Below are 12,697 nucleotides of genomic sequence, written 5' to 3'. Positions count from 1 at the left end.
TTAAAGTAGCCTTAGTAACATAGTAAACAAACAATGTCAATTTTCCATACAAATTATTTATTATCTCCTACCCCACCTCTTATACAGTCCTATGACTGCAATATAAAATCTAAGATTCCTATGAGTCAGTTACTTTGCAGCTAGCCAGCCACAAGCAGCTCATTAAGACTCCTTCAATCCTTTGTTTTTGCTGTTTCCTCTGTTGCTTCTACCCAGATGTTTCTGTAGACACATTCAAAAATTCAATTCCTCATTTTCTTAGATTTTTAAACTGTTGACATTTTTTGTAATTACTCACCAGTGCATTGCAGTTTATAACCCTTCCCTGCTAGCTATACTCGACTAGTGACAGATTGGATGCTCTAGAGGCTAGGTCTTTTGGTGATTGGTATTACAAACATTCAATAACCTTTGATTAAATAGACAATGAATTACCAAGGAGATGATAGTTATTAAGTCATATATATCAATTTTTCCTTCTGGTTTTTAAAAACTTAACTTGCTTTCTGCAGTCATACTTTGTCACCTCACACCTAGATACTTTCACATGTGCTTGTCAAAAAAGTTGTCCATTCATTTCATCAACATGGTCTCTGTTCAATTATTTAGCAAATGTTTGTTACATATGTACTATGTGCCAGGCATACTGCTGGGCAATGTAAATAAAACAGTTGCTTAAGTAGAGTGCCTGCCTCACAAGGCTGCTATTCTATTAAACATAATAGATGCTAAACAGAAGAATCATATTTTTTATTGTTTGGTATAGCTCTTATAAAGTAACAGTAGTTCCACATAAAGTAAGCAGAAATGAAGAGCAAGAACTTGTGAAGACTCTCAGAAAGCCTCCTCTGTGGATGAGACATTGATGACAAAACATGAAAGTTGAGAGAGAAGTGGTAATGAATAGCTAAACAAAAGAAGCCTGGTATGAGGCCACATACCTGTATGATGCCATATACCTGTATGATGTCATACATCTGTATGATGTCACACATATTATGATGTCATATACTAGTATGATGCCACATACCTGTATGATGTCACAATCAATATGATGTCACATATCTGTATGATGTCACATACCTGTATGATGTCACACATCTATATGATGCCACATACCTGTATGATGCCACGTACCTGTATGATGTCACATACCTGTGATCCTACATCCTGTAACACGAAAGCAGAAAGAAAAGACCGGCTCAGCTACATAGTGAGTTCACAGCCACCCTGAGCTTCAGGAGACCCTGTCTCAAAATATAATTAACTAATTGAAAGGGAAAGAAAACTACATGGCCCCCAAAAAGGAGAGAGGTCATGAAAGAGCCATCAAAAAGTTATATTTATATTGATTTAAACTAAGAGAACACCATGATTTCATTGTATTGAGAAGAGAATGATATGAACCAAGTTCAGAAGGGCAGTGAGGATGAGAATAGTTGCCACAGACTGTGGTTCATCACAAATTTATTTCTTGTTCTAAGGGAAAGATGATAACCCATGAAAGACTTTCAAGCAGGAAAGTGAATTTGTAATGTCTATTCACCATGCAGGGAGTTCTGCAAGAGTCTCTTTGGAGACTGGAACAGGAACAACAAGGCAATCTGTGAGGATGTTTTTATACTGGCCCTGAGACAGACATGGATGACTTGATGAGGGAACAGTTGGAAACAAGGAGATGAAATAGAGATTGTATTTTTGCTGAGCAGTAAGAAAAGGGATAGAGTGGTGCAAAGAGGAAGTGCTGGCTACTTATTTTTCTCTTATCATGCTGACCGATACTAATTTGATAACGTAGAACTGAGTCCACACATTCAGTTGGAGAGGCTGGGCAGCCAGCACAACCTCATTCCGATAGCACATCCTAATGCAACCCCCTCCCAGGAATGGCAAATGCCAGTCTGAGAACAAATAAGCAGCGATGGGTCCCAGCCCCCATGTCACAGAGGCGGGCACTTTCTCTGATTGATGACTAGGCACTCCCCGGCACAGGTGGTTTCTGGCCTTGAAAGAATCAAGAACTACAATCCTTGGAAAGATTAAGGCAATTAAGCGTTCCCAGACAGCTGTGACTGGTTTGTAAAATCACTTACCCCTGATAGCACCATAAAGGCCAAAGGAGCATTCCTCCCCAACTGTGCGACCCTGCCAGCCACCTAAACAGATGGAATTGCATTTGAAGAATGACTTCCCTTTTCTGCCTCTTAACCATGAAACCCCAGAAACGGCTTGTGTATAAATTCCCTAAGCCCCTAGACGAGGGATCGCAATCCTGCCTTGCACAGATCACGATCTGAACCTGGGTTCAAATTATTAAAAGACTTTGCCTCACTACATCAGATCTGGCAATTCTTTGAGCTCTCCTGGGGATCTCAAGACCTAGGCATAACACAGTGACCTCCTTTGGGTGATTTTCATGATCCTTCAGAATGACTTGAACCCCACCGTGTACTGGCATACTTTTTGAATATTTGAATATTTAATTACCTAATAGTAAGATCGATTGCTTCTGTCAGCCAGCAAGATCTTTGAAAACAGCAATCATATCTTTTCATCTTTATAAAAACTGATCTAAATCAGTGTTAGCACAGAACACAAGCTAATAGTTTGGATAAAAAAAGAAATGTAGGATGAGATCAGAGAGAATTATTATCAGACTGACACATCCAATGTTCAGTCTATTTATTCTTGGAAACATATATAAACTTTATCAAAGCTTTCTAAGGTCAATATTTTAAACTGCTTCAAATTGTAGATGCTTTAAAATTTCCAGTCGTTCAAGTTACCATGAGAATAATTTCACTCAGTCCTATGTGAAGAGGGAGAAATAAAATTTCTCTTTTTTCCCCTGTAGTCCTTGATCAACTTAGGTTATCCAATAGAAATGGGAAAAATGCACTTTAAGTGTATTGAAATATGTGGTCAGTGTCAGCCACTGGCCAAAATTTGGAGGAGTAATTTTTTATTTTCTTTTTTAAGAATGTTTGATGTAGGTGGCCAGAGATCAGAGAGAAAGAAATGGATCCACTGCTTTGAAGGAGTGACGTGCATTATATTTTGTGCAGCGCTAAGTGCCTATGACATGGTGCTTGTAGAAGATGAAGAGGTCGTAAGTAAATGAGATGCGGGAGGTGGGTGTAAAGGAGAGAGCAAGATAAACTCAACAGTGCTTTCCAATGACAGTACTGCACTTCCATCCCAATGTCCACCTTACAAGCATGCATACTATGTCTAGGACTTGCTTGTGACATGCATGCTCAAACTCGGCAGATAATAGCCTTACACAGTCTCTTTCTTTACACCACAGAATAGAATGCATGAAAGTCTTCACCTGTTCAACAGCATCTGTAACCACAAGTATTTTGCAACCACCTCCATTGTTCTGTTTCTTAACAAGAAAGATCTCTTCCAGGAGAAAGTGGCTAAGGTGCACCTCAGCATCTGTTTTCCAGAATACACTGGTAAGACTGTTCCCCTCGATTCTCGATAGTAAGCTCTGTAAGACCTGTCTCTCTGTGTCTCTCTCTCTCTCTGTCTCTCTGTCCCTGTCTCTGTGTGTGTGTGCATTTGTTTGTGCATGTGATGTACTTGTTACTGTGTATATAAATGTCTTTATGGGTATACTTTGCAAGTTTGTCCGCACACCTGTATTATGTCAAGACTGGTATTCAATATATTTCCTTAATCATTCTCCAGTCTTTAAAACTTACTGATTTTTAACCTGTGAGCTTACAAGAATTTATGTGTACCACATGTGGTAGTGCCCGTGGAGGATGGAAAAGGGCTCTGGATACCCTGAAACTGGAATTACAGACAATAGTGAGTCACTGTGTGGGAACCCAATGTGTGTGTGAACCAAATCTAGGTCTTTTGTGAGAGTAGTATAAGTTTTTTAACCTCTGAACAAAATCTCCACCCCCTCCTCTGTCCTAATGTTTATTTTTTGAGACATGGTCCCTCACAGAACTTGAAATTAATCTATGCAAATAAACTGTCTGATCAATGAATTTCATGGTATTCATGAAACTTGCCTCTATCCTATTTCTTACTCATCTCTGGGGTTTACAGAAGCACACTGCTACACTCAGGTTTATTCATAGGTTCTGGAGACCCAAGCTCAGGTCCTCATGCTTCTGTGGCAGGCTCTTTACCAACTGAGCCATCTCTCCAGCCCTCATGTTTGGATCTGAACATGACTGTCGTTCCCATTGAAAACACTCTCTCAAATAAAGAGGAGCCTTTGCCATACAGTGGAAATTGTGAGATTGGTGAGAGTAGCTACTCCGCATACACATCAAGTGCTGCTGCAGGCTGTATTACCTTCTGTATAATCATGTCACTGTAGTTACCTTATCTGGAGCTAACAATGTCACAATGGAGCTCAGTAGCTGTTCAGTGTCTATAGTGTATCTAGTGAACACCAGGAATGTATGTGACAAGAGTGTCCCTTTTCTTTCAATTCCTGATATCCCACCATTTCATTGCTGATCCTGTCAGTAACTACTGAGACCATGTCACACAAAACAGTTGGTTTACCTTTAGAGACTAAGTTGTTCAAGTGCTTATCTGTACTATTGTTAATGAACTTATGTAAGACTGAAATGGTTGAAATTTAAACATAAATGTATGTCTAATTTGACTCACTGGTCTATGTCCTAAGACCATGGCAGTCTGTCATAGTCGATATTTATGCTGGTTAATATTTAGTTAGAGTGTGTCATTCTGAAACTGCAAGCATCATCTATAATGCCTACACATCTATCATGTGATAGATACAATCATGAATCTACATTTAATAATGTAGTTTAAATATAGACACAGTTAAGGGATATATATTTAATTAATACTCTTTTAGAGCAGCTTTAATTCACAGAGATATAAATACTTTGAGAGTGCAGAGGCTTTATATACTTCCTCTGTTACCCCCTCACATAGGACCCAATTAGTTACATCTTGTTCTGATGCAGTGTGCCTGTTATACTTCATGGAATGATGTTGACATGTATTTAACCAAAGTCCACAGTTTAATTTGGACTTGTTCTCTGTGTCTCATAGTTCTATGCATTTTTTAAATGCATAAAATGTAGCCACCTGTTATTAGTCTTCTGTTAAGATAACAAATACCCAAGGTAAATCAGATAAGGAGAATGGCATTTTTCTTAATCTCATAATTTGTGAAGTTCCAATCTATAGTCAGTTAGCCCTGTTTCTTCTAAGTCTGTGGCAATGAAGTGTAGCAGAGGAAGCCTGTTAGCTCTCTCCTAAGAAGGAAGGGAGAATTGAGACTCCTACAATCCCCTTTGAAGGCATACCCTTGGTAGCCAAAAGACCTCCCAAGAGGTCTACCCCTTAAGAGTTTTAATATTTCCCTTAATAGCTTCTACAATCCCCAATGGTGCAAGGAGCAAACCTGAAACAAATGGAACATTGGGAGATACACAGATCTATACTGGAGAATTAGTATAGTAAGTATCATATGACATAGTTCTGTTGTTCTCAGAAAACCAAGACTTCACCTATATATGCCCTTACTCTCCCCCTGAACTCCAGAAACTACAATTGTTTCAAATATTACAGTTTCTCATTTTCCAGAATCTCAAACTGCTTGAATTATGCAGTGTCCAGCCTTCCCCGTGACTGGAACATTTTGCATTCCCACTAGCAATAAATATAGTTCCTATGATTTTTGTATTCTTGTTAATATTTACTTTCCCAAGTTTTTCATTTTTGTTTTATCTTATTTTATTGTATTTTACTTCATTGTTTATTTATCTGTTTACTTACTAGCTCTGGGTCATGAGTCTGTAGCCTTTTGATAGGCAAGAGCTCTGCCGCTGGTCCACCTTCTAACCATTGCTGTGTTATATGATGGAATTACTTTTTTTATCCCAGAATTGTTCTTCAAACAATAAAGTATGAAAGTGAAAATTTTATTGCAATCTCATTAGAAAATGGTTAGGGTCCTTTCTACGATGTCCTAAGCACATATGTTCTAGTGTGTGGCAGAACATCCCCCTAATGAAAAAAGATTTCAAGGGACCAATCACTGGATGAGGAGTAGGCAGCACTTTCGGTTGGGAAGAGGAAAAGGGAGGCAGGAAAAAGACTTTTGGATGGGAGAGATCACAAAGGATACAGTATAGGTAGGGGAGGCCCCTCGTTCAGGCGGTGGATCTGCAAGGATCCACTACCAGAGGATTTATAACTTAGAATGGCTTACAAATTAGGATGCTAAATGCTGCACCCAACGATTGCGTTACCTGTTGAGTCTAAACTAAGATTGTGTGGTGTTTTCCTTCACCGGGTGACTCAGCTGGGTTCCAGAGAAAGGAATGGTGGTATGACACCCCAGCCAGCCAGGTAATTTGGAAGCGTGGGGACATGTGTGGCAGCTGCCCACCATGGGAACTTAGCTAGCTAGAAGGAGAGATTTTGGAGCTGTGAATCAGAGTTTGCTGGTCTGAGAACAGGTCAGCCTCTCTGCCAGTGCCTTGTCAGCTGTAGCGTGGATTGTTTTTTTTTATATATATATATTTTCTGCAACACTGGTATGAAGCTAATCAGTTTGATACAATTAGCATCCCTGAATCTATCAGCCCTCCTATTTTATGTATACCCTTCCCCATCTGATCTGGGGAAGATATGATCAACTAGAGTCTCTCACACATGGAGTAAAGGATCAGTCTCTATAGCCGTGGACATCTGAGCTCAGCTCCTCTGTTCACCCAGCAGTCAAGCCAATGAGCTTCTTCAGCATTTACCCTGTTTCATTTGTATACTGCCTCTACTAAACCTCATGCATTGCTGTCTGACGGATCTTCCAAATTCCAGTCTATTTCTCAACTCCAGTCAGAAGAACCAGGGTAGGAGTGTCACTGACCACTTTCACGCTTTCCTTCATATCTTATCTCCTCTCTCCTCATAAGTCCTTGCTGAACACTCTGCAACCTAACCATCTACCATGGTCTCATTTATTTTAGTTTGTATTAAAGTATATGCATAAGTACAGGAACATATTGTGCAGTACTTGTTTGAGTATGTGTTATTTGTGTCATTGGCCTTGTTATGTCAGCTTTTAAACATTTTAAAACTTAAATTGTAATTACATCATTTCTCTCTCATTGCTCTTACTGCATCCATATCTGACAATCACCCGCCTGCCTCCCAAATTCACAGCTTCCTCTTCTTTGATCTGGTTACATATGTATCTAAATAAATCAACATATAACTTTCAGAAATTCCAGAAAAGCTGACATATTATATGATACCATGTAGGTGCTGCACAAATTTCTAAAATCTGACCTTGGAAACATTGACTTTGAAATCAAAAGATGATATACATAAAGATGCCATACATCAGATAATAACGTACAACTTGTTGGTGCCAATTATAGCACCATGGTTTATTTGTAAGATGTGATTAATGTTACTTCTTTTATTTCTTTGTTCACAAAGGGCCAAATACATTCGAAGATGCAGGGAACTACATCAAGAACCAGTTTCTAGACCTAAACTTAAAAAAAGAAGATAAGGAAATCTATTCTCACATGACCTGTGCTACTGACACACAAAACGTCAAATTCGTGTTTGATGCAGTGACAGATATAATAATAAAAGAGAACCTCAAAGACTGTGGGCTTTTCTGAGCAACATGTTTGCTTCTACTTGTGATGGCTGTAGTCTTCTTAAGACATAAAAAGTTGTGCATTAGCTTGGCTAGATATAACTGATCTAGAAATGTAACTAGCATTATAAACCGAAAGATTCAAAAAATATGTTACTGTGGTATCATGTATGTCTGCATAAGGTTTTCTTGGGGAATGGAGGGCAGAGTTGCTGATGTTCTGTATCTAGAATCTGATGTATCTTGGTAATTATCACAATCTGCATTCATGCTACTAAAGTTTCTTGGAAGTGAGGTGTAAGTGATCAATTTTTAATCACTGAGTAAATTATAGAATGTGATATGACATTTTCCTCGGTAGATTTTGAAAACCATTCAAAGCCATGTCTGTACTACAGAAACTGTACAAAATGATACAAGGTATATTTTTGATCATCAGGCCTTCAATTAGGGTGCCACAAAGTACACGCTTTTGTTGATGGGAAATTGTACGTGTAAAATAAATATATATAATATTTCTGAGTGGCATGGGATATTATTGTAAGTGATATCCTAGGCTTTAGAATGACAAAGTTAGACTTTAATTAAGACTAAAAGTTTTGCGTAATACAGTGTTTTCTGTTTTATGGCCTTATACAATAGTAACAAGGATATGGGGGAATTTTATACAATAGCCATTGAGTGTCTCCACTAGAATTGGTTGTTTATGACTCCTTACATTGGTGCATTACAAACTGAACATTTGTACAAAATGTCTTACTTGCTTGAAGATAAAGATGGTTGTTTCTTCTCATTTTTTAATGTGTCTGCCCTTTTAACATAGAGCACTTCTGATGTTATTCTTCCTTTCTGCATTTGAGAAAACATGTATGTTATATCTTTTATACAGAATTTTAGACTAGTGCATGAAATCAATAATGATTCTGAAACTTTAAATTAGATTTGTTTGAAGAAGGAAAGAGTAATCCAAAGAAGAAATTTAGTATTTACCAATCTGCAATTCAGGTGAACCTTGATTGTAGGTCAGTAAACTTCACTACCACAAAACATAAAATAAGAAGAGATCCTTGCTAGATTTTCTATATTGTATTTCTCCCCTGATTAAAAACCACATAAGAGGTTAAAAATCACTTAAAAATATAATTATCTTTAATTTTAAATTTTTAAATTTTTTGGAGGTTATAAATTACTGAAAATTATAAGATATCAAGGGCAAAAAAGCACCCTGAAAAATTATTCAGTTCCGGCATCTGATAAAGTTTTCTGGCTGAGAGCCCACATTCTGATGGAGCTAGACAGTGCTACAAGATTTCAAGTTCAGAAAGCAAATGCTTTAATTGTGACTGCTGCTTTTTTTATTGCTATACTGTAGTCTATCTTTCTCTGGTAGTTCATGGAGAATTTTTTTCCATTTCTTTTTTTTTATTTTATTTTTTTTCCCAATCTGCTTTTGTACCATTTTAATTACATCCAAGTATTAATGTCAGTTCCAGGTTGAAGAACTAGCAATACAATAGATGCAAATAGTAAAGGAACAAGCAAGACAATAAACACAAATAGTCAAGGAACAAGCAAGGCAATAAACAAAGTCCCTTGATCACTCCTATGATCACTGTTTCTTTCTTTTTGTTCTTAAGTGTACTTTTTCTTTTTTCTTTTTTTATTGAATATTTTATTTATTTACATATCAGATGTCATCCCCTTTCCCCATTTCCCCTCCTTAGAACCTCCTATCTCATCCTCCCCTTCATTTTGCTTTTATACCATTTTAATTATATGCATGCATTAAGATCAGTTCTTGGTTAAGGGCCTAACAATACAAGGGATGCAAATAGTCAAGGAACAAGCAAGACAATAAACACTAATAGTCAAAGAACAACCAAGGCATTAAAGCCAATTATGTGAACACTCCTGTGATCACTGTTTCTAAGGGCCTATCAGGATGAGCAAAATATCTGAGCTGACTTCCCTATCCTAGCCAAAGTCATTTTCATGTCTGAAGCCTACTTCCTTGTTCTAGCCTAATATTTAGATTCCTGCCTGAAATTACTTCTTAGTTCTAGCCTAAGATTTAGATTCCTACCTGAAATTATTCTTTGTTCTAGCGTAATGTCAGATTCCTGCCTGAAGCCTACTTCCTTGTCCTTGGCCAATGTTATATTCCTGCCAAGCAGCCCATTTCCTTGTCCTTGGCCCATGTCAGATTCATGCCAAGCAGCCCCAAAGGCTCTCCACCTCCCCCCCTTTTTATTTCATTAACAACACTGACCCTGCCTTAGGTCATTCTGAAAAGAATGCCTTCCTTACCCATCATGGAATATGCATTATCCAAAGCAATGCACTAATGTCTTAGGTTGGTAAGGCTCTATGCCATGTACTTTGACTGCCAACATGTTGATGTTGTTAAAGACAAGCTTTAACACGATGGGCAGGAATAAAATATTCCCAGGACAAAAAAGGCTAGCATAATCAAGCTTTATATGCCATTCTTGAAACTTGACGAAAATAGAAATACTGACCTCAGGCCATGAATAATTTTATCTGCAGTATCTACCACATCAATGCTCAGGGGAGCAGCATTCTTGAAATTCATAATCTCACTATGTATCATTAAAATGTCCAGAGAGGTGTTAGAATTATGCCAAATAGACTGCAAGTGTCTTTAAACTTCTTCCTAATTATAACGACTACCACTGTAAATTGTAGAACTAACATGAATCCAATGGTATTTGGCATGACACTCAAGATGGCTCTTTACCCTTAAATTCTGAACCTGCTTCCAATAATTTGAATAGGATAAACAGCATCAATCCATTCTTCCAAATGCCTATCTAAATCCTCTGGTATAGTCAACACACTAGTAACGTTTTTTGCTAAATGATTAACAAAAGTAGCTGCCTTAACTTCTTGTGTCATAGCAATTACAGAAGCAGTGGTACTAGCAATTAATGTAATTGAAGTTGTTATACCAGCAATAATCAAGCCCACTACCCTCTTGCTTCTGCTTAAAGCTTGACTCATGTCTTCCAGTACTTACAAGCTATTTTTAGAATACCAAAGATCTATGATGCTCAGGGCACTAAAACAAAAGCTGGTTGATAGACCTCCACAATTGACATGCTGGATTTCAAAAAACAAACACAATTAAAAGGTGTACAATCAATGCAACTTACATTAAAAACTATAGAAGAAACAAAGTATTTTTAACTTGGTAATTAGAAGAGCCTTAACACATGTGTTAACACCTATTTGAAATCCAGATCCTGCCCCCAACTATTATCTCTTGCTAACCTAACATCATAGAGAACTGCGGCTAACTTCCACATATGTCTTTGAAAATATCCAGAACCAGACTTCCAAATGAAGTCTGTTATTTCCAATGTTGGATTCATTTCTAGACCAGTCCATGATTGAGTCTGAATAACTGGTAACATTTAAGAACAATACAAGAGTCATTATAACTTCTCTTTTTGACTCTGTTCCACAAGGTCCAAGAACTTGAGGCAAGGTAACTTGTCCCATCAGGGGTATAGGTAAGCAACAGTGGGTCGAGAACTTATGTCCAATACAGCTTTCCAGTCGCCCTGGTCAGGGCACTCAACAAGCTCACAGGTATGCATCATTCTTTGCCCTGCCATCAGCATGTCTCACCCGTCACTCGGGTGGCCACCATGCTCCTTCAGCATCCTGCAGAAAAAACATAAACATGCCCGCTTCCCCATATTTAATATCTGATCTGGATCATACCTTATGCCAGTAAGTGGATCCTTCCCTATCACCTATGCATAAGTATGCCTAGTTGTAGGGTGCCATAGACACTCAGCAGAAAGTTCCTTGGCATCCAGTTTTTTTTAACTTTAAAATAAAAAATAAGAAGAACATGATTTAAATAAATTTGTGGTGTGTGGGGATACATCTCACAATTTTTTATTTTATGAAGATATTGTTTTAAAGTTCCATGGGCCCCTTTCACAGTCTCTTGTCCTTGACAATTATAAGGAATCCCCATAATATGGATAATGTTAAATTGCTGCTAAAAAGTCTCAAATATTCGACTGTGATAGCCAGTTCTATTATCTGTTTTTTACTTGTTTGTTTTCCTTTTTTAATTATTGGATACTTTATTCATCTACATTTCAAATGTTATCCCCTTTCCACATTCCTCACCCCAGAAACCCCTTAACCCATCTTATTTCTATGAGAGTTTGTCTCCACCCATCCACATACTCCCACTTCCCTGCCCTCGAATTCTCCACCCCTGGGGCATTCAGCCTTCCAGAGATCAAAGCGCTCCTTTCCCACTGATGCCCATCAAGTCCATCCTCCTCTACATATACATCTGGAGACGTGAGTCCCTCCCTGTGTGTTTCCAGGGTAGCTGTTTAGACTCAAGCAGCTCTGGTTGGTTGGTATTGTTGCTCTCCCCATGGGGCCACGAGCCCCTTCAATTCCTTCAGTCTTTTCTCTAACTCCTCCCTAGGGACCCTGTGATCAGTTTCATGGTTAGCTGTGAACATCTGCCTCTGTATATGTCAGGCTCTGGCAGTGCCTCTCAGGAGACAGATATATCAGGCTCGGGTCAGCATCCACTTCTGGACAAAACACAACAGTGTTTGCATTTGATGATTGAATCTGAGAGGGAACTCCAGGTAAGGCAGTCTCTCCTCCAGCTTCTGCCCCACACATAGTTTCATATTTGCTTCTGTGAGTATTTTGTTATTCTTTTTAACAAGGACTAAAGCGCCCACACTTGGCCTTCCTTCTTCATGAGCTTCATGTGGTCTGTGAGTTGAATCTTGGGTATTTCAAGCTTCTGGGCTAATATCCAATTATCAGTGAGTGAATACCATGTGTGTTCTTTTGTGATTGGGTTACCTCACTCAGGATGATATTTTCTAGTTCCATCCATTTACATAAGACTTTCTAGAATTCATTGTTTCTAATAACTGAGTACTTTTCCATTGTGTAACTGTAACACATTTTCTGCTTCCATTCCTTTGATGAAGGATATTATGGATCTTTAGCTTCTGGCTATTATAAATAAGGCTGCTATGAACATAGTGGAGCATGTGT

General features: G+C 38.2%; 1 protein-coding gene across 1 annotated transcript in view; it reads left to right on the top strand.

The window, feature by feature from the left end:
- Gnat3 (G protein subunit alpha transducin 3) overlaps positions 1-8,417 on the top strand; it is a 49,067-nt gene extending 40,650 nt beyond the window's left edge. Inside the window, exons 6-8 of the mRNA XM_028778118.1 lie at positions 2,980-3,109; positions 3,308-3,461; positions 7,456-8,417. Coding sequence (XP_028633951.1) covers positions 2,980-3,109; positions 3,308-3,461; positions 7,456-7,646 — 475 coding nt within the window. The 3' untranslated portion in view covers positions 7,647-8,417. The remainder of the gene's footprint in view (positions 1-2,979; positions 3,110-3,307; positions 3,462-7,455) is intronic.
- Positions 8,418-12,697: the final 4,280 nt, after the last annotated feature.

The sequence above is a fragment of the Grammomys surdaster genome, unplaced genomic scaffold (genome assembly GCF_004785775.1).
Source record: "Grammomys surdaster isolate TR1022 unplaced genomic scaffold, NIH_TR_1.0 325, whole genome shotgun sequence".
Lineage (NCBI taxonomy): Eukaryota > Metazoa > Chordata > Mammalia > Rodentia > Muridae > Grammomys > Grammomys surdaster.
This window is presented reverse-complemented; position numbering and strand designations above follow the sequence as displayed.